At 41.0% G+C, this 24,501-nt stretch overlaps 2 protein-coding genes across 2 annotated transcripts in view; one reads left to right on the forward strand and one right to left on the reverse strand.

The window, feature by feature from the left end:
* Window positions 1-8,903, forward strand: part of obsl1a (obscurin like cytoskeletal adaptor 1a) — a 22,021-nt gene extending 13,118 nt beyond the window's left edge. The window contains exons 15-25 of the mRNA XM_080877760.1: window positions 84-353; window positions 1,799-2,065; window positions 2,140-2,409; window positions 2,523-2,789; window positions 4,156-4,422; window positions 4,516-4,628; window positions 4,758-4,911; window positions 5,081-5,242; window positions 5,575-5,679; window positions 5,779-6,045; window positions 6,123-8,903. Of these exons, the coding sequence (XP_080733886.1) occupies window positions 84-353; window positions 1,799-2,065; window positions 2,140-2,409; window positions 2,523-2,789; window positions 4,156-4,422; window positions 4,516-4,628; window positions 4,758-4,911; window positions 5,081-5,242; window positions 5,575-5,679; window positions 5,779-6,045; window positions 6,123-6,397 (2,417 nt within the window). The 3' untranslated portion in view covers window positions 6,398-8,903. The remainder of the gene's footprint in view (window positions 1-83; window positions 354-1,798; window positions 2,066-2,139; window positions 2,410-2,522; window positions 2,790-4,155; window positions 4,423-4,515; window positions 4,629-4,757; window positions 4,912-5,080; window positions 5,243-5,574; window positions 5,680-5,778; window positions 6,046-6,122) is intronic.
* Window positions 6,923-23,144, reverse strand: LOC308393773 (carboxy-terminal domain RNA polymerase II polypeptide A small phosphatase 1-like). Its single transcript, XM_080877761.1, has 7 exons — window positions 22,760-23,144; window positions 12,936-13,084; window positions 12,749-12,850; window positions 12,192-12,248; window positions 11,475-11,567; window positions 10,353-10,538; window positions 6,923-10,006 (listed from the first exon to the last, which is right to left on the reverse strand). Exons 1-7 carry the CDS (start codon window positions 22,830-22,832, stop codon window positions 9,878-9,880), a joined length of 789 nt encoding a protein of 262 aa, XP_080733887.1. The 5' UTR covers window positions 22,833-23,144; the 3' UTR covers window positions 6,923-9,877.
* Between the last annotated feature and the right edge of the window lie 1,357 nt (window positions 23,145-24,501).

Here is a 24,501-nt window from a genome sequence, read left to right on the forward strand (position 1 = left end):
AATCCACAAAATAAGCCTTCACAGCTTTAAAGAAGAGAAAAAAGGTCATATAACTTTCTTTTAAATTTTCTTTTCTATCAAAGAGACTCCAGTTACATTTGTGAACAAGGAGGATGACATTGTTGTGACGGGTTACGAAGCAGAGAGCGTGACCTTCACAAGCTATGTTTCCAAGGAAAGCGCTCTAGTGCGCTGGATGAAAGACTGGTCGCCCGTTGAAGGTGATCGTTACCGAGCACTCATGGAGGGCCATAAACGCACTTTTACTATCGAGCCTTTGAGACGCTCTGATGCCGGCGAGTACACATGTGACATCAACACAGACCAGATGCACTTCAGCCTGCTGGTGAAAGGTTAAAATTTTGTTTTGCATTTTGAACAGCTATGTACACTCAACAAAAATATAAACGCAACACCTTTGTTTTTGCTCCCATTCCCCATGGGATGGACGTAGAGACCTAAAATTCATTCCAGATACACAATATAACCATCCCTCCCAAACAGTGGTCACAAATCAGTCCAAATGTGTGGTAGTGGGCACATCTGCTATATTGAGATAATCCATCCCACCTCACAGGTGTGCCACATCAGGATGCTGATCTGACATCATGAGTAGTGCACAGGTGTACCTCAGACTGCCCACAACAAAAGGCCACCCTGGAATGTGCAGTTTTTTGCGCTATTGGGGGTCTGGGGACCCAGAACCAGTCAGTATCTGGTGTGACCACCATTTGCCTCATGCAGTGCAACACATCGTCGCATGGAGTCTATCAGATTGTCAATTGTGGCCTGTGGAATGTTGGTCCACTCCACTTCAATGGCTGTGCGAGGTTGTTGGATATTCGTGGGAACTGGTACACGCTGTCGTATACGCTGGTCAAGCACATCCCGAACATGCTCAATGGGTGACATGTCCGGTGAGTATGCTGGCCATGCAAGAACTGGGACATTCTCAGCTGCCATCTGCCCTGAACAATGTGAACCATGATTCATCCGTGAAGCGCACACCTCTCCAACGTGCCAGACGCCATCGAATGTGAGCATTTGCCCACACAAGTCTGTTACGGCGACGAGCTGGAGTCAGGTCAAGACCCCGATGAGGACGACGGGCATGCAGTTGAGCGTCCCTGAGACGGTTTCTGACAGTTTGTGCAGAAATTGTTTGGTTGTGCAAACCAATTGTTCCAGCAGCTGTCTGGGTGGCTGGTCTCAGACGAGCTTGGAGGTGAACCTGCTGGATGTGGAGGTCCTGGGCTGGTGTGGTTACACGAGGTCTGCGGTTGTGAGGCCGGTTGGATGTGCTGCCATATTCTCTGAAACGCCTGTGGAGACGGCTTATGGTTGAGAAATGAACATTCAAAGCACGGGCGACAGATCTGGTTGACATTCCTGCTGTCAGCATGCCAATTGCACGCTCCCTCATTGCTGTGGCATCTGTGGCATTTTGCTGTGAGACAAAACTGCACATTCCAGGGTGGCCTTTTGTTGTGGGCAGTCTGAGGTACACCTGTGCACTACTCATGATGTCAGATCAGCATCCTGATGTGGCACACCTGTGAGGTGGGATGGATTATCTCAATATGGCAGATGTGCCCACTACCACACATTTGGACTGATTTGTGACCACTGTTTGGGAGGGATGGTTATATTGTGTATCTGGAATGAATTTTAGGTCTCTACGTCCATCCCATGGGGAATGGGAGCAGTAACAAAGGTGTTGCGTTTATATTTTTGTTGAGTGTAGAAAGCCTCAGTCTGGCCTATCTTCTCATATCAACTTTGATTTTCTGTATTACAGAAATGAGAATTAAGTTCACAAAGCCGCTTAGAGACACTGTGGCCCACGCTGATGGTATGGTGACCCTTCGGTGTGAGGTGTGCAAGCCAAAAGCGGACGTCCAGTGGTTAAGGAATGGAGTAGAGGTGGTCCCAAACAGGAGATTCTCCATTAGGGCAGATGGAGTCGAAAGAAGCTTGACCATTCATCGTCTATCTCGAGAGGATGCTGGCGAGTATACCTGTGAGTCCAGAGATGACCGGACTGTTGCAAAACTGAGGGTAGAAAGTAAGTATGCATTGAAATAGAGTTCCTCTCCTCTTTTCAATGAGATAGCAGCTTCATAACTTTTGTCTTTTCAGTGCCCCGAGTCATTGAGTTCCTCACTGAACTCCACAACACTACAGTGCTGGAAGGAGAAGATGCAACCTTTAAGTGTGTGGTTTCCCCAGAGGATGTCCAGCTGGTCTGGCTCATGGACAATGAGCCTATCACTCTGGGTGATCGTTTCCAGGCAACCCACAATGGCCTGTGCCACACCTTGGTGATTAAAAAGTGCCAGATGCTGGACTGCTCAAAAATTACAGCAGAAGCTGAAGGACAAATGAGCAAAGCCAGCCTCAAAGTTCAGGGTAAGGCCAATCGTCAAGGTTAAAAGAGATTAAAATCCATCCATCTATCTTCTATCTGTGATCATCAGATGATCAGCAGTTGATCATTTTTTTCTGACTCTTGTAATGTTAAGAGGCTCAGGTCATGTTTACTAAGAAAATGGAAGCTGTTATGGCAGAGGAGTTTGGTGATGCCACCTTGGAGGCAGAGATTAGCCTGGAGGCCGGTGAGGTCCAGTGGATGAGGCAGGGGGTGGTTATCCAGTCTGGTCCCCGACACACGCTGGCCCAGAACGGCTGCAAACGCAGTCTCACCATCCACAACCTGACTCTGTCGGACAGGGGGACTTACCGGTGCGAGACTCTGCATGACCGGACGCAGGTCAAACTCAATGTAGAACGTAAGTGAACTGCAGCAGATAATGCCGATAATGCAGTTGTGTCATTAGGGTTAGGGTTTCTACCGAACTATTGATCTCAGGTTTCAATCCCTCTTAGTATACTTTAATCTGAGATATATTTTATCAGACTCATCCAGGGCATTGGGTTTCAAAATCATAGCTAGACTGGGCTTCAAAATGGTTAGATTAGATTTGGAAACTTCAGATTTTTCTGCACCATTTTATGATATTTTGATTTTTTTTAGTTGAACTCATCATATTTGCTCAAAGCACAAGTAAAAATATTGAATGAAAAAAGCATTTTCTTAATTTTTGTGTTAATTATGTTTAATTTGTATTTTTTTAATGCTATAACTATATACATCTAGAAACTGTTGTTTTTTCTGTGAAGTGTTTTTTTATTAGTGTGTGTTAATTTGATTTAATTTGTTTTTGTTTTTCATATTTTAACAGGCTGATGCTCTTATCTCGTATCTGTCTCAAATTACAGATCCTAATTCATTTTTATGGGAAGAGACACCAGTGAAGTTTTCAGGATTTTAAAACATGCAAAAAGAAAAAAAACACCTTACCACTTTTCAGAAAAGCACATATAGAAAAGTATATAAAGCCAAAAATATGCAGCAATCATATAATATATGTCCAAACAACTTAAGACGATAAGAAGCATTTTGGAGAAAGCTCATGTTGATTTGAAATGCAACAAGCCTTTTTGTTTATTTTATAAATAGCGAGTGAAGAAATGAACTTTTCCTAAAATTGCTTATTGTGTCTGGATTTAACTGTTCAAACCTAACTGCTGTGTGAATAAATAAGATAAAAGGAGGCAGAAAGAACACTAGCCAGATACTTCCAGTACTTACTCGGCTCTGAAGACTATAAAACAAGACATTTCAGAAGCCAGCGTACCATGTGACTTTGTGATTGGTATCTCTTCTGACACAGATGAGTTCGGGCCTAAAGAACAGTACACACTGAAGGTGTTTTTCACAGCATGTCAGAGTGTAAAGAAGTACTAAGAATAGCCGAGCCAGACCTGTAAGTGTGAAAAGGTTTTTGAAACACAGCCATACTGTTATTCAGCCGTGTACAAGAGTGACACAGTGACAGTGGACTGCTCCTGCTAGTGTTTTTGTAACATGATAAACTGAGCTCTGTCTATATTTGCACAACCTTCAGTTGTCCTTGAAACACAATCTTGGCTTTCAAATGCATATCAGCAAAATACAGTTTGCAAAAAAAAGAATTCTCTCAGTTTTTTAAAATAATTTTTTCAATGATTTAATAGATATTTATTCGATTTATAATTTGATAATGATGGTATCCTCTCACCTCTCACCGCTTTCACTAATCTACTCTTGTGCAGCCCGTAAAATCGCCATCCGCAAAGGTCTGACTGACCAAGAAACCTTTGAACGAGAGACTGCCTCCTTTGTGGTGGAGCTGTCACACACAGATGTGGAGGGCAGCTGGCAAAAGGACGGCATTCGGGTCAAGCCAAACAATCAGTGTAGGGTGAGCACCAATGGACGAGTTCACGGCCTCACCTTGTCCAACCTTACTCTGGAGGACACAGGCACCATCGCCTTCTCAGCTGAAGGAGTGCGCACCACAGCGAGGCTCACAGTCAAAGGTAAATACAAGCCCGTGAAGCTCACTGGTTTCACTTTTTTCACCTTCATCAAGTAGTTCACTGACTGATTGACTGGACTGACTAAACTGACAGAAACACCAGTGTCCATCTTGAAACCACTGGCTGATGCCCGTGTGGAGGAGGAATTTCCTGTCACCCTGGAGTGTGAATTCTCCCGACAAAATGTTGAAGTCAAATGGTTTAAGGTAAAATCAACCAGTAAATACTCTCAGTAATCTTGCCCTTATTTTGTCTTATTATACCAGCAAGGTGACAGTTTTAAGAATGATATAATGAATAAAGAATGCCTTTGACTTTTTTTTTCTATGACTCAGGATGGTTCGGAGCTAAAGCCGGGGAAAAACTGTCGGATCTACTCAATGGGTCGTAAGAGGTTCTGTCAAATCCTGCAGTGCTCCCGGGCAGATTCTGGCACCTACACATGCGACACAGGGGAAATCAAAACGTCCTGTTCGCTGGAGGTTTATGGTAAGCCTCTGATCAGATACTGGCTTAACACAACTCATTTTGAACCAACTGGAGCCAGTGAGTAGCTGGAGTAAAGCTTATACAATACCTCCATCTAGTGGTTTTAAGGAAAATAACTTTTTTCTTCTTTTGCCATCTGATCTTTTTGCCGTCTTTAACTAACTTGCAGAGCATGAGCTGGAGATAGTGCAGGATTTGGAGGATCTTTACATCCAGGAGGACCAGAATGCTGTCTTCATGTGTGATGTTTCTCTGGAGGACGTGACAGGGGAGTGGTACAAAGACGGCCACAGGATCCGACCAACCAGCTCCATCAAGATCCGCACTGAAGGTCAGAGAAGGCAGACATTTCTATGAGACTTAGAAATCAATCATAAAATCATAAATAATACAAGAGTAAAATACCATAATCTGCTCCAGAACAGGTTAAGTTTCAGATTGGAGATCAATAGGTATGAAATCACTGCCTACTGACCAATCGGTTCTCCAGAAAATGGCATCACCATCCATGGAAAAACCCTCAAACCTCGTTTGGAGAGGAGAAGGATTTAAATTTCTCTATTTGTAGTTTTAGCGGTACCTCTGGTGGTGGCACGACCTTGGAAAGAGCAAAAGACCACTTGTACACTGTTGGCAAGTCTGAGAATTGTTGCTCTCTTCCAGGGACCAAACACTTCCTGCTGATGTGTAACATTAAAGCTGAAGATGCTGGAGAAATCCGCTTTGTAGCCAGGGATGTTGAATCTACTGCCTACCTTGAGGTAGAGGGTAAGTTAATTCTTTATCTTCAGAATATTTTACTGGCCTTTTTCTTGGACATATCAGTGACTTAAAATCATCTATATGTTGAATTTCCTCTTGTTTCAGAACTTCCAGTTTCTATTGTAAAGCCCTTGCGAGACAGAACAGCTCTGGAGAAACATCGTGTGATCCTTGAATGCACCGTCTCCTCGCCTCACTGCAGCGCTACCTGGTACAAAGGCAGGGAGGAACTGGTTTCCTCAGACCGACTGGAAATCCTGGCTGATGGCTGCTCCCACAAACTGGTGATTCAGCAGGTGTCTGTGGAGGATGAGGGCACCTACAGCATTGAGGTCGGAGAGCACACCTCCAAAGCCAAACTGATGGTGGAAGGTAAGTTGGGGCGGAAAGCTAAAGCGGAACACCCTAAATACATTTTTGTCAAACTGATTTATTCTGTGTTGCTCCAGCCCAGGCTCTTGTGATGGTGAAAGAGCTAGAGGACGTGGAAGTGATGGAGGGAGAGCCAGCGACTTTCCAGTGTGAGTTATCAGTCGCCATAAATAAGCCTCCGGTTTGGACTTTGAATGGAGAGAACCTTAAACCGGGGCCCTCTGTCCGCCTGGAAAACCACGGGACAGTCCACAAACTCATCCTGAAGAGCACCAGCGTGGACATGAGCGGCACGGTGAAGTTTACTATGGGAAAGGCGAAGAGCAGCGCCACGCTCAACGTAACAGGATGATTGAAATGTAGTATGATTGTGGAACCAAAGTAACACCTGAGAAAATGAAGTGGGAAAAAAACCCAAAAAACCCCCTGTGGAAATTGCCACTAAAACTCTTAAATTAGACTATACTTTTTTTTTTTTTTTTTTACATTGTAGATCATATTTATTTGCTGTTTACATCACAGTAACTTTTATTTCAATAAAAAACTCCCAAATAAAACCCATTTAAAAATTGCTCCATGGAAACATCTGTTGGATTTTAAAGCCTTCTCATAACTTCAGAGAAGCTAAATGTGTGGAGATTATTTTGGGTGGAAAATACTTGTGTATTTGAAAAATTCTTGGAAGCACCAGAATGAAAATGCTTTTAAGGAAAAAAATGTTTTACTTGATCCGAGCAGTTCTAGATGGCAACCGCTGGCTATGTGGATGTTTGTTTGTTTTTTTAAATAAATCTTGAGCCATCTCTTTGTTTATCAAGGTCAATTGCAGCCCTGCACAGCCTTTTCTGAGTTTTCCTTCCTTTTTTTTTTTCTTTAAAAAAAAAAGAAAAAAAGCTTGACAGCCACCTTTCCACTGAGATTTCTGATGAGGCTTCAGGGAACAGTAGATGATCAGCTGAAGGTTCAGATGCATCCCTCAGGTCCGGTGTCAGGTCTTTGTTGCCCCCTCCCCCCTCTCTTAACATCTGGCTTTTTTTTTTTTGTTTGTCTGACTAAATGTAACAAACCCACCTCCTCAGGCTTGAAAATGTACCGCTTGTGTTGCTTTTTTTCCCCAAAAAACAGAACAGCACCTTAGACCATGTTTCCTTAAGCATTTATGGGGGGCATTATTACATACAGTCCATACAGAATTTGGTATGATAAAACAAAGGTCACAAAAAAAAAAATAAAAAGTTACAGCTATTGAATCATGAGTACAGTAACATGAATATTCCATATATTAATGAAATTCGTTTGCTTTATTACTGTGCAAAAACAACATATACATATCTACTGAATGTGTAAGAAGTACAGTATCAGTGAATGGGCCCCCATAGTGACACAACCTGTTTTACATGTAATCCATTAACAAGATGACTCAGCGTTCCTATAAATACTCGTCTTTGCCAATGAATTCCAAAACACACGCGGCATCAGTAATTTGATGATGGCTTTCATGAAAACACTGTTTTAAACCTGTTATGTGCCTCCAATGGTAAGATACTATCTCTTTAGTTATTTGCTGGTGTTTCTGAATCCTCTCTCCCTCCTTGTACGCGAGGCAACCGACCAGGTCCTGTAAGAAAACAGCAAGAGCAATGTCTTCCCGTTTTGGAAAACCTACTGTAAATATTCTTTAAGAAGATGACTCTTGGGGAAAAAAATAAAAAATAATAGAAGGCAGCAGTAAAAATCAGTTAATTATTTAGAAATGAAACAGGCTAATCTTGATTGACAATAATTTGTTAAACATTTTTTAAAAAGTAATAATAGCTCTTAAGGTGGTAGATTTAATCACCCCTTCCTCATCTAGGCGAAGTCACGTCACAAGCCTGCCATCGAGGCTGCCAAGTCAAATCCACCACATTCATTCATCAGTGTCAACACATTGTCAACGCAAACTAGGGCGATCGCACCAATCTGCAAGGCCCGTTAGAAACTGCGTTGCTCCTTAAAACTGAGCGGGCAGAATACAATACAGATACACAACACAGATACACAACACAGACGTGCACAAGAAAAAAGGAAGACTCCACCCCAAAATAATCTCACACTTTCCACTCTTTGTTACTGCTGATAAACTGCAAAAATCAGTGAGTCCTACAATTCCCAGCATGCACTTAGTAACTTTGATGAGCGGACTAGCATCAAGCTGTGGCACCCTGCTAGGTTTTTATCTGCAGGCAGAAATACAAAAAATTCTGCAGTTTTGTGTAAAAGAAAAAAGGGGAAAAAATAAAATAAAACAGACATTTAAAGACTTAGCTTTAGATCTGCTGTAGCTGCACAGGCTTTTCAATGCTTCCAAAAACATCACAAAAACCTGCACAGTATCAGATCTCTGCCAGGTTTAAAACATAAGGAAACAGCCAGTATGAGGCATCACTAACAGCAGTTTATTGTAGTGTTTAAGTCGTTTTGGGGTGGATAGCTCCTTTAAAACCTGCGCTATATTAAACACTTTGTTTTCAAAGATGTGCCCTCCCATATACTGGGATACTCGCGGCAGCCCCCCCCTCCTCAAAACCTATTTCATGACATAAATTTAGAAATAGTTTCCAGCCTCTGTGTACCGCTTAAAAGACAATTTAAAAAGGAAAAAGTACTTTGAAGATCATGACAAATCCACCGGTGTCTTTTCTTTTTAACATCACAAAACTTTCTTTTAACCATCCAATTACAGTCTGTAAATACACAGAAGACAAATTCAGGTTTGTGTGTGGCTTTAAAACAAGAGGCTAACATCTACCAGATCCATTAACAGCTGCTCTGTCACTTTCGAGTGCAGATGGATACTTAAAGATTAGTGTGAGGTTTCTGATAAAATAATGCAGTCACGACCCGAGTCAGTGCTCTTAATGTGACTGATTTCCTTTACCTGCTGCACAGACAGTAAAAATACTTAAAATCGTGCCCACGTGTTCATCTTTTAAGATGGGCTTAGCATATAAATTTAATCTGCGGTAAAAGGGATTAGATTACTTTTAAAGTGGTCCGATCACTTTATTCATTCATTTAACAACTTGTAATAGTGTCTGAGCTTGCAATGCCAGCTGAGTTTAAAAAAGAAACCTTTTAAAAATCAGATTCATTCATAACACTGATAACTCATGACTATTAAAAACCTGACCACGTCACTCTAAAAGCTCTAAAAATATGACAACTGAGGATCACATGCCTTTGACTGGAGACAGATAGTGTGATAAAATTAGGCTGTGAAGAACATAACGCTTGACCAAAATGCTTAAAAGACATCTACAGTACGTATACCTCCGACCTGCCCTTTCAACAATCCAACAGATCAAGAAGCGTAAACCTTTCTGAAACTTCCTGCAAGTCTTGTGCAATCAGGCTGCCAAATCACATCCATGAGAAGTCTAAGTCCAGTACCCAGGTCCAGAGGAATCGTGGCTACAGACCTCTTCTTTGTTTACTCTACTGAAAGTCCAGTGGGGCTGCAGAAAGGCCATTAAACATTCATTCATCCTCTCGTCCATTCACTCACATCAGCTGGTTCTTGGAAGGCAACTTGCAGACAGTTTGCTGTCTGACCAGGAGGTGGCAGTGTCGATGCCGTCAAAATGTCACCAAAGGCTCTCCCATGGTGATCTTGGTTTGGTGTGTGGGACGGTTGCTTTGATGGCTCTGGCGGCTGTGAAGCAGTCTGTGTTCTGGTGGGCAGTGATAGCTGGAGCCTGGCTGGTGCGGCGTTTCTGGGGGAATTTTAATTTTTTTTTTGCTTTTTTGTACGCCGGTTTGTTCAGAGCTGAGATGAAAAAGTCAAACGAAGTTAGCTTGAGGTCCCTTGTTGCTTGAGGACTGTGTAGACGTTATCGACTTTGCTCAGCCTCTCAAAGAACGGGATGAGGTCCAGCAGCTCTGTGTCGGACATGTCATCGAACCAAGAGGCCACAGGCACCTGAACAAAAACATAAGCATCAATATCGTTGTGGAGATTCAACAAATATAGTTAGAAATCTAATTTCTTATTCATCTTATTTACTTTGATGCCTTTTTTTATTTAAACAATAAATCAAGTAAGAGTGGGACACTGAAATTGGGCTTAGTGTCCCCCAAACTACATCTTTCAATAAAAGTGCAATACTTGTTTTAATACAGTTACAAAATTGGGAAATTGTACCCCCCCCCCCCCCCCCCAAAAAAAAAAAAAAAATCAACCACAACCTTGAGGGTAATACTATGAACTTGCTTAAGCAACTTGCTTAAGCAGGTGAACGATCCTAAGTGCTGTCCAGAAGACTTACTGCATTGTCAGGATGGAAGATGTAGGAGGCAGGGGAGTTATCCACAATAATCACTTTGTTGAGGTCACGACCCAGGCGACTCAGATCCTTGACATAATTCCCTCGATGAAAGACGCAAGACTCCCGGAAAAGGCGGCAGCGGAAAGCACCCCACTTGTCCAGGAGATCGGAGACTGGGTCTGCATACTGATGGAGAAGCACGCTCAATTTAAAGCAAAATCTTTATGTAGATACAGCTGAGATTTCCGTTTTTAGTATCAGTTTATAGTATTAGTTTTTACTGCCACCATCACAGTGTCGTGGTTAACACATTCACACAGACCTAGAGACTGGTATGAGACTGCCTGATAACCAGTGGCCACTAGGGGAAACAATAAAAATAAAATGGTTGCTGTGAAATCAATAACAGCAACTGCCAATCAGAGTCCTGCACTGAAAACCTTATAATTGCTTGGGTTATGAGCAGATTGCCAGTCGCCCATAGTTTGTATAGCAACTATAAACAGAGACCTTGAAATTACAAGTTTTGGCTTATCAGGTTTTACTTTGAAGGCAAATCTTTTCAGTTTGGGTTGCACCTCCAAGTTATACTACCTTGATGATTAACAAGAGTGTTTGCAGCCAAGTTGCCGTCTTCCATGCAAACTATGAACAACTGCAGCAATCTGCTAGCAACCAACGCAATCAGAATAAGGTTTTTTTTACTAACGGGTCTCACACATGAAGACCCTGGTTGAGACCAGCGAGACAAACCCAGCCTCGGGGGGGGGGGTTCACAAGGTAGTGTGCGCCTAGTGCAAGTCTCAGAGCACTGAAAAATGGGAAGGCTACATCGGGAAGAGCATCCGGTATGAAATCTGTGCCAAATCAAACACGCGGTTCCCCCTGCTGTGTTATCCCTCGGGAGATAAGGAAGCAGCTCAAATGACCTCTTCTCATTTCTCTCATAACGCCCCAAGTCTATTTTAAAGGATCCAAAATATTAAACTGTTCACAGACAACTTCCCTGAATACATCCAGCTTTTCCCTGCTCCCTCCGAGTTTATTGCTGTCAACTGCAGGGAATCAGCCAACCATACATTAATAATCAGCACAGCTGGCTGCGATGAGGTGGTTTCTCACCTTAGCTAAACTGGCAGTGAAGAGGACACATTCGAACAGCTCCCCCATCCTCTTCAGAAACTCGTCAACATGGGGCCGCTTCAGGACATACACCTGGAAGATGCAGGAATCCTTAAATCAGCATCATGCACACCCGCCATACACTCAAAATGTAACATGTTTCTACAAATTCCAACTGCCCGAGGACGTTTCAAGTGAATGTTATTTTAAAAAAAGGGGGAGAAACTCAACATGCAGCTCATGACTGGAGACTTCTTCTAATGGACAGATGTTACATTTTTGCAGAACATCTTATTTACTTCCAAGGAGTTAGTAGCAGACATTCAAGCCAAACTGAAGCTAAATGAGAAAGATGCAGTTGTAGCTCACAAAAAGACAAGCACTGGGCTCCTTAAAGCTCTTCCTCCATCTTTTTTTTTTTTCCTCCTTGCTGCTGTGTTGGCAGCTCAGGGCAGCGTTCCTGAACCAAGTCATCCGGAATAGGCTGTGCTTGTCTGAACAAACCTATCCTGGATTACTTGAATCAGGCCCAGACCCATCGTGTGTCATCGGACTCCAAGCAGCCGTCCTCAAATCCCTTAAACGCTGACATCACCTTCTATACTCAGCAAAATGCGCTCAAGAGAAGTGCTGTCACACAACCGAAATGACAAAATGACAATGAGGCATGAGCACAGTGCATGACAATATGAATATTTCTGATGATGCTAGCATTACCTGGTGTATTGTTCCGTCGATTTCCACAGGAATGATGAAATCTGCGTTGTTCACAGGCTAACCAAAAAATAAAATAAAATTAAAAAAATAAAAAATAAAAAGGGGGGGGAGATACTTATTAAACCAAAATAAAGACTTAAAAAACAAAACAAACAAACACATACAGACACTGGACTTTGCCTTTTACATGCTAAAACATGAACTGACTTAGTGTTGTTTCTAGACAGACAGGTTGAGACAGTCAGTGTGTGCGCAGATGCAGGAGTGACTGTGTTTGAGTTTGGCATTTGCCAGCCACGACAAAAATGTCACTGCCAGAGCCAACAGCAACCAGATGGAGGGAAAAGTGCAGATCTTGGACTGTTGTGTTCTAAACGTAACTAAATAATGATGTAATGTGATCGCAGGGGACAGCTAAGTGCTGTAAAGCCTCTCTGAACACACACATCCTTTAGTTCCTGCAGCAGGAAATTAAAGAACACGCTTGCAAATGTTGAAGTTGAACATAATTGCTTGTATAACTCAGTCTACAGCGTGTTATCATTCCCCCGCCTTACCTTAAAAGAGCTGTGAACTAAGGTCTCATCCAGATCTATAACCACACAGATCTTTCCGGAGTCTTTTGACTTCACTGGAGGCAGCAGTGGTTTCGCCTGGATCTTCAAAAAGAGAAACCACAAAATAATGAGCTGACTGCAAAAGTACACAAATAAAAATTGAGCCAGGGCAACAGAGAAAACACACCTTGGACACTGTTCCATTCTCTTCTACCAAGAGAGGGGCGTTGTTGTTGACTGGTGGCGGCTCAGGCTGGTCCCGGCACAGGCAGCAGAAAAGGCTGGAGAAGAGGCCTCCACTCCTGGGTTTCTTGGAAGACAGAGAGGGAGAGGAACCTGCAGAAGAAGATGATAGATCAAGAAATTGTCGAGCTTGCAGTAATTACAACATACAGGATCTTTAACAGCTTGGCTTTTAGGAAAAGCTCTTAATATTAAGAGGTGCATGGGAATATCTTTATCATCATTATCGGTATGCTTTGAACACATGGGCACAAAACAGACATTTACTTAAAGTCTTCAAGTCTGATCAAACAATCGAACAAAGTAATACACTAAGACATAAAACTACTTAGTCCTTACTACATGGTAAAACCTAAGCCAAAATGCAGAAGCAGTGTGTTTTAAAAGAAAAAAAAGAAGAAAAAAAAACCCCAAGCACACCCCATGATTCAGTAGTTTGTAGAACCACTTTCAGCACTAATGGGTTTCTGTATGACTTCAGCTGTGTCTTGCGTGGTCATGTAGGAATGTTGGCCTACTCTTCTTTACAATGTTGCTTCTATTCATTGAAATTTGTGGGCATTTATTTATGCATGGCTCTCTGAAATCCTGCTGTGGTGAGGCCTTACATCAGGTTGAGTCAGCCATTCTGTTGCAGATTTTCTGATGTGATTGGATCATTGTCCTTTTGCATGGCTGTTGGCCAAAGTTTTAGCTGTCAGACAGATGTGTCACATCTGTCTCTAGAATACTTTGAATCGACCGTGAACTCCTCTGTTCACCAATGACTGATGTGTTCAGGTCCTGTGGCTGCAAAGCAAGCACAAATCATCACACGTCCACCACCGTGCTTCAGTTGGAGTGTTTGTGCAGATATGCTGCGTTTGGTTTTCTCCAAACATGATGCTGTGCATTATAGCAAAAGATTTTGGTCTAGTCTGTCCAAAACACTGTTCTAGAAGTCTTGTGGTTTGCTCAGTTACAACTTTGCAAACCCTAACACGTGCTGCCACAGTCTCCTAAAACAGAATAAGCGCTCTCCTGCAGCGCTTTCAAACAAGCCATGAACTTTAACATGCTAATTGAGGTCTAATGAGTCTGAGATGTAGCTCTTGGGTTTTTTGCAATATCTCTTTGTGTTGCAACATCTGACAAACCGGGTGAATTTTCTGGGTTGTTCACTCCTGTGAAGATTGGCAGGGATCTGGAATGTTTTTCCACTTGTAAATAATCTTTCTCACTGTAGAATAATAGGCTTCAAACTTATAACCCTTCTCACATTGATAGGGAGCACCTCTGCTTCTCTAAGATCAGTCATGTTGTCTTTCCTACTTGGTATTTAGTTAACACACCTGAATGCTCCAGACCAGCAATGTCTTTTTGTAGAGATGCTCACGTCTACTAATGATCAGTTATTAAAGTGCATTGATTAGCAGCACCTGGCTGCTAGTTATCTTCCTATGGAAGCAGTAGGGCTGTTCTTAGTTTTTAAAACATGCTGATTCAGCATTTTGGCATCATTTTGTAACTAAAATAGTGACAGTGTAACAGTTGTTGTGTTTACCTCATTTTAAAGACACGCCAAGTACCAGATTATTTTTATTATGGCCTGATGCATAAAACCTCACAATTTAAAGAGATTTGCACATTTTTACCATACATAAATATAAAGATCAACTATATAGCATTTTATGTTTCTTCCATGACATAGTAAAAATGTGAATGCCAAAACAAAAACAAGTAAAATATATAATTATTTCATTTTTACCTCTTGACCAGTATGATTTTTGAAAAACAGGACTGCAGAAAGAGCCATCTCACACTCTGATCGCAACAGCTGCAACCTCAATGGTTAGTGTAATACTCATGTAATAATTTGGTAATTACTCTGACCACAACTGCCTTCAAACCTTTAATTACACTAAACACTCGTGAAGTTCTCAAGACCATCTTTCACTATTACTACTGTTGACAAAATGTACCCACAAATATGCAAAGCCTTGCCAAAGTACACAGCGATCTTTCATGGAAAAGTGTCGCAGTTTTCACGTATGAAAATGCCCTTTCCCAAATTTAGCACACAGCGGGAGATGATTTGCATCAGACGTGTTCACACTACAGTTAGTCGAGGGTGCTGTCTCAATCAAGCATGCATGAAGCCCAGGACTGGTTATAAATTTCCTCAGCCTGCCATTACCTGCTTTATTCTCACATTGGTGCAAATCAACACAATCTGACATCACATGATTTTTGCACCAGCGGTCTGGAAGGTTAAAGAAGGTTTAATATCCAACTGTGTCAGACATGTGTACTTGCATACACGTCCATTGGGTAATGTCTGGAAAACTTCAGGGCTGCAGTGCGTGTGCGGAAATGGCTTAAGTATCTCCAAGACCACAGTTTTCCATAATCACACACACACTGAAAACTTTACCACACCATCTAAGCTGGTAAATGATCAGTCCCATATCATTTTTTACTAAAATAGCTGTGTTTGTTCATTTCAACTCGTAGCTACCCCAAAAATTTTGCCTCGTAAATGACCAATTTTTTTTTTTTTTAATGTAAATTTAATTTGACACACTTCCTGTGTTGAAATACCTGAAATACTCTACTTGCATACAGCACTTCCTAACTCATGACCCCCATCTAGTCAGTGATTGTATAAAAACAGTACAAAGGACATCCAGCAACTTTCCTCATACTGTCATGTGCACAGGCCGTCCTGGAGACACGTGCCTGACCGGACCTCTTGCGTAACTGCTTCTCTGATGTCAGCAGAAAAACACGACTCGAGCCCCACCAATGAAAATTCACCACTTTAACACCACGTGAAGCGATGGTGCCAAAGAGACAAGTTTTTTTAAGCACATCAGGTTAATTATTGAGTGATGTGCGGCAACCAGAACAAATTAATTAATAATACAAACAACCACCGCAGGCAATCTGTAAACAATATTTACTCAATACCAAAATGACGCAATTCAAAACTTTTCGTTTGCTTGGTATGTATAAAATGCAAACTAACCACTCAGGCAATGAAAGACCTGAACTTCAGGTTCATTGATCACTTACATCAAGCGACAAGCATTTTTATAAATTCTAAACCCAAATGGAAGCTACATAAAAATCACTTTAACTACTACTTTGCAAAATAAGCACAAAAGCAGGACTTTAAGCAGTGTTTGAGTTTTTCTGTTCACAAAACAAACCCTCCAGATGTTCCCAAGAAACTGATTATTAACCAAAGCTGGCAGCCTTATTGTCAATCATCGTGTAGCAAACGAACACTTTGTACCTGGAAGCTCAACAGGTATTCAAAACTCATTCCTGTAATGGGTTTGCTGTGCGGCTGTTTAGATTTCATTTACAGGTACCAACACCGGCTTCAAATAAATTATAAGTAAATCACAATCCTCATTAATCCCAGAGTAAATGTGGTCACAGTTGCTCCAAGGCAGAAAGAACAGTAACAAACATATTACAAAGTTACAAAATAGCTCTAATTATAAATATCCCACAAATTAAATATGTGGTTGACATTGAGGTGCCCCTCTGATCATACTGAAAATGATTTCTTATGGTTTTTAAATGACATTTTTAATTTTTAACATTTAAATATCAAACATCTAACACATGTAAAGCAGTTTGTTTTAGCCTTCCAAATAGCATGTGTGAAAGACTCATGAGAAACTTTGAACACTAATTGTGGTAATTGCAATTATGAAAATAATTTCTAGCTAAAGCACTGCTGTGATCATTTAGTTGAAAAGTAATTTAAAAAATTATATAAAAAAAACAACAACAACACTTTGAAAAGCAGATAATTACTAAATACTAAAGGGTCTTACCAATTTAAGGAAACCATCTTCTGATTGGCTGCAACTAACATACAAAAGGTTTAAAACAGGAGGTGGGCGGAGTTTGTGACAACGAACTTCCTGTGATTACAAGGTTTATGCTCTGACCTCATTATCTGAGATCAGAGCATGCAGCTCATAGTCTTACACAGCACTTTACCAGCTTCACACGAAGTGTTGTGAGACAGCTGAACAGCTGTGTCATACTTTACTACCACATGGGATTTGTGGTGAAGTCGCACATCTGACACAGAAGACTCACTGCTCTTCGTATGCCTTTGTCCCTCCCTTGGAGCGTAGATGGGCCATAACTAAGTTGATGTGTCAGCTGTGGTTGTGTTCTTTTATTTCAGGATATTTATTTATTTTAAATTTTCCTATACATTTGTGCAGCAGAACTTTTTACCAAAGAAATGATAGTCTTCAGACAGTCTTCTGTAACATGACTTATGTTACCCATGCTATTTATTCAATACAACTGTATAAAGTTCTACAGTATATGTCGCATATTCAGCTTCTCGGGGTGTGGCACAAAAAACAAACACATACTACAACCTGACCTCATATTTTCAATAACACCCATATGCCCAAATACCAATAATAATAATAATAATAATAATCCATTTCACTTCTTTTTCCATTCATTTGCTTTACTTTCATTACCTGCTAACAGACTGGGTGAATAAATGTGAAATAATGTTTCCTGGGGTGTTCGATTTATTTTATTGGAGGCATTATATTTATGGAGAGTGGTTTAGCTGCAGTTTCTGAAGCCAATTAGTGAGCCGGTCGTTGATATGCAAAACATATATCATAAACCCACAACAGTGCTTGGGATCAGTCTTTGTGCCAAAAGATCTGCACACCAAGTTTAACATCATTCCAACAGAGGGGGGGGGGGGGGGGGGGGGGGGGAATAAATAAATAAATAAAATAAATAAATAAAAATAAATAAAAAATAAATTTGCTCGCCAACCACAAAACTTTATTCGAGTTACTGAAATTATTTCTGCTCTCATGAATGCTCGTCAAGCCCAGGCTCCCAGTGCGGGTTTCTCCCGGTCTTGTAAACCTCTGATTAGCTCTGCTCCTCACTCTTCTGTCTCACATTAGGCTTGGTTTCTGTCCCTTTATGCACCATACTCCCTTTCTCTCTCTGTCCAGACGTGACTGTGTTACCAACACACAAACCTCTGTTGTCCATCTCTCACGCCTCTTTTATTACTCCTCTGCAATACCCTCCAACTCAATTTGTGGATTCAAACCCCGTCTGACCCTCCGTTGGCCTCTGCTGTGCTCAGGCCAAAACAGGAAGAGGAAACAGACGGGTATCAGTGGAGGAAGGTGCTTGCCATCGTGTTTGTAGCATAGCTTGGGTAAGCTGATACCAGTGTCTATGTACACTGAGCTGATTTCATCTGAATTATTATTGTCACTGGTATTCTTTAATGAAAACTCATCACTCCTCCCCTCATTCCTTCATTCACTCCCTCAGGTCCTCGTAATTCCTAGCATCAAGTCCTTATTTGCTTCCTGGAGTCTTGACTCACTTCAGTATTTGTAAACCAAACACCTGGATGTTTTAATTGATAAAAGCATTATGAAGATGAGCCCATTATAAAGGAGACAATTTACAGTGTGGAGCTGAACATACTGCAGGCATTCAGCTGCAGTAAGGACAACAGCTTTAAGCACTAAAAGTTAACACATATAATAGCTTTATTATTATTTTTCAACACACTTGGTAGCAAGTATTTTCCCTCTCTTCATATCATTCTTCTAACTTAGTAATCCAGCAATAAGAGCTCAGTAGGGGATATAGCATCTGCTGAGGGACTCTTTGTTCTTGTTGCGTAGGATAACTTCTTGCTTGGTGTATCCTTCGGGTGTGAATGAATTTTGGGATCACATGCCTCCCTCATGGTACTTCAATACACAATTATCTACAACTTTATCCAGTGGGCACTTCGTAAATTGTTCACCATGTCTGTACTGGATATTTACATTTTTACTTTTTAATATTTATCAGTATTTTATCATATGCCATTTAGAGACCAACTAATATATCAGCCAGGCTGATATTTACTATTTGCCAATATGTTGCATCCGCATTTATAACAGCTAAAGGAAAATTTTAAAAAGTGAAGAGACGGGACGCCATCGCCATGTTATGATTGTTGATGCTGCATAGTCGTCTACCGGAGCCCGCTCTGCATCTTCCCTGTTGGGAGCACACGCGTTCCGAATGCCACAAATGACAAGCAGCGCGTAAATGAGCAATTTGAGCATTGTTGTGACAATAAACCAAGTGCATTTTAAAATGCACTGTTGCATCTTAATAAGGGCTTATAGTTACACATAAATATTAGGGAAATCTGTCTATGTTCCTTATGCGCAAAGAAAGAACAAAAATGTTGGTCGATATCAGAGTTTCAAATTGTAAAGTATTAGTATCCAGTCAGACTCTTTTACCATTACAACATAACTGTGTGATATTGGGTTGATCCACGATTAAGACAAGTTTAATTACCTCGCTTCTAACTGAACAACCGACACTGTCAGAAGTTTCATTTTAAACATTTTAAAGAGTGTTTAAGTTGTGGTTTTCAGCACAGTGTTAACAACGCAACTTCAAAACACAAGAGAACCATCTGAGTACAGCATTGCAAAAAACAGCATTAAACATTAGCTCGGGGCTAAACACATTCAGAGCTACTTCTAATATAAACACTTTAATAATGCAGAAAACAATCTAATAAACAAACAAGTTATGAGGAACGCAAAAAGCAAAATTTACTCTAATTATTGCTTTACCAGCCTATCATCTCCAAACATCAGGTAATCATGGCTCATCCGTTTACCGTCACACTGCTAAGGTAAGTAAAACTAAAACAAAACTGAGTTCCAGCTTATCAGACTGTGAAAAATGTAAGATTACACTTAGCACTGTGAATTAGGCCACTGAACACGTTACACTGTATGCCACACCTTACCAAAAATAAAATAGCTCCCATCATGACATGACTTTCAGTGAATTAATCCTCAGTCCACAGACTCACGATAAGATGCTCCACCTTATCTGATCTTTATCTGAGTCTATTTTAAGCTTGGCGTTCAAAGATTTCCTGCAGACACTTCCACCCCTGTTATTGACCGTTTAGCTAAAAACGGACTTTAGTCAGACAACGTACATTGAGGAGTAAGTAACCAGGCTTTCCTGATTGGCTTACTCCCTCCAAATATCTTTAACATTACAGTTTTGATAAGGCACAAGGGCTTGACCCGTGTGCTTGATAATGGAATTAACTGAACTGACAATACATCTCAAATTAGCCTTGAGTGATAACAAGCTATTTACAGGGATTCGTCTCAATGCAGAAGAAAGTGCAAAAGCCTTTGAAACAGCTGCCACACTTTGATGCGACTATGAAAGTCTCCAATAAAAAGAGAGACAAATTAAAACGGCTCTGTGGGTTCACAAAGGCAGACTAAACAATGTAAACTTCAAATTAAAACACAATATTAAAGCCAGAGGACAGATGAAAGAAGGGGGGGGCGCGCGAGTGTGCCTTCTGAGAACTATTCATAGAAGCAATACTGTCATAATTAGAGGTCATTATTGAACTGGTGGAGTAGAAACTGCACCTATTATTTCTCTTCTACTTCATGTATGTCACTCAGATGGTGACACTAGTTTCTCCAAACACTCTCAGAAGTCCATTTCTCTACCATACTCAGGTGGGCCACTGCCACACCTTAGCAGCTAGCTCTTTATTTTAGATGCCTGAGAGGACAGTGTTACATGTGATCAGTCAAAAACTTCAGACCCAGTTCCACCATCCTGAACTACAACTGGTGAAGGCAGCTCTTCTGCTTGCAGGTTAAGGGTGAGCTGGAGGGCCTCTACGCCTACAGGCCGCAACAGGAGAACTAGCACAACAACGACTACCATCACCAGCTGCAGTCTTTAATTGTACTTCTATCATCACCTATTGAATTTTAATCATGTGTGCTATAGTTCCCTTTTTTGGTTTTTTTAAAGCACCAATTCTAATTGTACGTTTATCCGGTTTCATTTCTGGCCCCCCAATGTCAGACCTTGTTTGGATTTAGTGCATAGGTTTAACTGTCAAAGTCCCCACTTTGCTGTTGACAGTTTAAAATATACCATGAAGTAAAATGAGTTTGACGTTCCCATGTACAAAATACTTAGATCTTACGTGGGTCAGACCAGTAAAATCTTTTCTGTTAGCATAACGTTTAACTGCATATATATTTTAATATGAGGGGGGGGGGGGGGGGGGGGGGGGGGGGGGGGGGGGGAGGTGTCATTTCAAAATTTCATCTCAGTGTTAAAAAATATGAAATTTCCACAATAGATTTTATTTTGCTTTTGAAAATAAATAAATAAATAAATAAATAAATAAATAAATAAAATGACAAAACAGGAGTTTTCCATTATTTGATATTGATGTGGTGTGAATGTCTTTATCAGTAGTAAGCTGAGTCTAAAATTTATGTCTAAAATTTTCTAAACCTGTCCAGTGGGTCAGACTGGAGTCTTTGTTGGGGCAATTCTGGGCTGCGGCCTGTTTGACACCCGTGGTTTAAAGAACATTAGCCAACATCCTGGTTAATGCTAACTGAACTGCTTGGAGAATGTCACTAGTCAGCTGCAATGTTGATCCTGGACCAAAGTTCCTATTATGAAGTAGGAACAACAATAACATGGGGCTCTCACATTGTGCTGGTTATAGTAATAGTAGTCGTATTACCACCAGCTCTTGACTTCTGATCCTATTTTTTGGCCATAAATACCCAATGCGCTGGTTAGCATGTAATGTTTTAAAAAGATGCTTCCATATATGAGTCTTACTGAACTCCATTTACTCTGTCAGCATACTGATTAACATCTGGGGCAGACCTGACTCCACAAAGTTGAGAAGGCTGACTTACTGCAAGACAGAAGGCTGATGGAGGATCTTTACAATCACTCAGCCCATATTTTCAGTCGCTGCTGTGCTAAAATCAGTGAAATGATGTCCCTTAATTCAGTGAGAACCAGAAAACACAACTGCAAAGACTGCATAAACCTGATCTTACAATGAAAGAGAAACTAAAAGTTTCAGTATGATTTGATGTGGCTTTGCAAACTATAGATGTTTTGTGGGAATCTCTTTAGGTAGATTCGAGCAAACACGCTGTCTCATATAGCAGCTGCGCTTCACATCGAGTAAACACCATGTATGGAGGGAAACGGTTGTGTAACACACCAGACTACAAGATGTGATCTTCCACTTTTAAAACCAAAATAGGCACTACTGCCTCTATGTACGTCTGTCTGTCCGCATCTTGTTTGAATAAAGTCTTAGCTTCCACTCAGCATTGTTTGGCTGATGACTGACAGGTCACCTGATTATTTACTAAGCTTGAGTTTACAGCGGTGACCTGTCTGTGTGCGCGTACGGTGGCAGAGGCACTCTTTCATGTGAGTGAACACCGAACTGGTAAAGCTGCAGAAAGCGGCCACTTGTGGTGTTGCCAAAACAAAAAAAGGAAAAGTTATTTATCTGACATGATATCACTCCAAGGAAACCGGGATTTAAGGTGGACCTGGAAAGGCTTTTAATCTGACTACTATTACAGATGTCTCAACCAGCTGTACGTCATTTCCTTTACTTTTCATCAGAGGCCAAAGGGCCGCAGCCATAATGTACACACAACAGCGCGGTCTTCTTGCTCTGACTTGTTTTCTGTCCACTTTCCTAACACTGGCTTTATCTGTGCTGCTGCTCATAAGCAGCTTACTGCTTAGGCTCGGAGTTCAGGAGTTGCAAAACTTTTCTTTTCCTTTTTTCCCCTGACATGACTGCACAGGGGTATTTAAAAAAATTAATATATATATAATATAAATAAATAAGCAACTTACCCCTCTCTCCCGCGGCTTTATTTCCCTCTTCATCCCGGCTCACTTGGGTGATTACAGAGGACGGATTGTCCATCACATCCAGGTCTGGTCCAGAGTGCCAACTTCACACTTTAAAGTTAGAGATAGTCCGCCGACTCGGTGCTGCATTAACCCAACTTAACGTGAGCGAAAACAACGCTGAAACGCCCCGGGAAACATCGCAACAAGTCACCTACAGTGCGCCCATTACTCTTCGGATCCGTGTGTCCGCTCGGATACGCGCTCAAGTTTGACGTGTGGAAGTTTTAAGAGGTTTGTCTAGGAGTTGGCAACTTTGATTCAATATGGTGCTCAACTCCGCTTGCAATTTCAAGATACAAACATGGAGGTTTCAAGGCTTCCCATTTCACTTAAAGTGGCGCAGTAAGGGCACGGCTCTGTGCAGCGCTCCCCCTGCCGGCCTCTGCCCCTTTGACGACGGTCCCTTAGAGTGGCCCGAAACAAAGTTACTCAGGAGTTAGCTAAGCTAGCTGCTAGCTACTACGGACTTACTTTAGACAAACACTATTATTAGATAGTGCCCCTGCTCCCTTTGCACGGCTACCGACCTTAAACATGTCGCCTACAAAGCACTTTATTATTCGGCTATAACATTAAAAGATCAAAAACAAAACCCACATTAAATAATTAAACCCTGCAGATTTGACTCAAACTTTTACCAAAGTGTCTTCAGATACTTTGTAATACCTTAAATGCCGCACTAGCCGCTGGCAGATTTGCGTGTATGCTGTGTGGTTGTACCTTCGTCATGTAATGACTGCTGTTTGTTAAAAAAAAAAAAAAAACTTGCACAATCAAGAGCAAAATTTTTTCTCCCTTTTTTTTTTTTTTTTTTTTTAAACTTTTTGGAAGTAGCAACAACAGAAGAAACGCCCAGTTTGGGTCCCCTTGAAACTGCCTATAGACAGGGAGTGTCGTGCAAGTGTCGTCTCCGTTTTCTCCGATTCCGCGAAGAGAAGTATGTCTGACCACATATATACAGTTTGGTCTTGCAAAATTAAAATAATAAAATAAAACTATTATGTTTGACCAATTTCCATTTTGAGAATTTTTTTTAAACCAGTAGAAATAAACTTAAAAGTAATAGTCAGTCATATTTTGAGTCTGGTTAAAAAAATAAAATAAAATAAAATAAAAGAATATTGTACTTATAAACAGTGTTTGGGTCATTACTGAAAGTAACATGTTATACCATCCTGAGAACCAAGGAAAATAATCTTCCCATTGAACTGTATTTTGTGATTCTTTCTCTTTGAAGGTAATAGAGGCCACCTAAACACGAGATATCAGTGGTAAGCCCAGGATGTCCTCCATTTAGTACATCAGGGCTAAGTGTAGTAGCTTAAATAAGTCAAAACATAGAGACCAAAAACAAATGTCGATTACAGAGAACATAAACAAATAGGCTGGTTCTCAAGAGGATAAATTACTTGTTAATTTTCTTACCTTACCATATGTACCTTATATAGTGACTCTTGTCCTTTTGTGCAATAAAAATAAAAGTAACATTCATAGCTCCACTCCTAAAAAGTTATAGACCACTCAAGCATTTTCCTTTTCTCACACACAAACTGAAATCAACTGATTGTAGTGCAACTGCGCTTAATAGCTATGCTAAACTATGCTAAACAGCCGGCTGACAGCAAGAAACTCTAGGGTGACTTTGGCATTAGTCACTTTGCTAGATGAGCAGGGGTGTCCAA

This window comes from Rhamphochromis sp. 'chilingali' (genome assembly GCF_963969265.1).
Source record: "Rhamphochromis sp. 'chilingali' genome assembly, chromosome: 3".
Lineage (NCBI taxonomy): Eukaryota > Metazoa > Chordata > Actinopteri > Cichliformes > Cichlidae > Rhamphochromis > Rhamphochromis sp. 'chilingali'.

Excerpts from the sequence above, each read along its gene's own strand:
- LOC308393773 (XM_080877761.1), bottom strand. The coding sequence starts at position 22,832 with ATGGACAATCCGTCCTCTGTAATCACCCAAGTGAGCCGGGATGAAGAG. Across the intron at positions 13,085-22,759 it reads TAAAGCCGCGGGAGAGAGGG|GTTCCTCTCCCTCTCTGTCT; the intron begins GTAAGTTGCTTA and ends CTTCTTCTGCAG. Across the intron at positions 10,539-11,474 it reads TCACTGCCAGTTTAGCTAAG|TATGCAGACCCAGTCTCCGA; the intron begins GTGAGAAACCAC and ends CTTCTCCATCAG.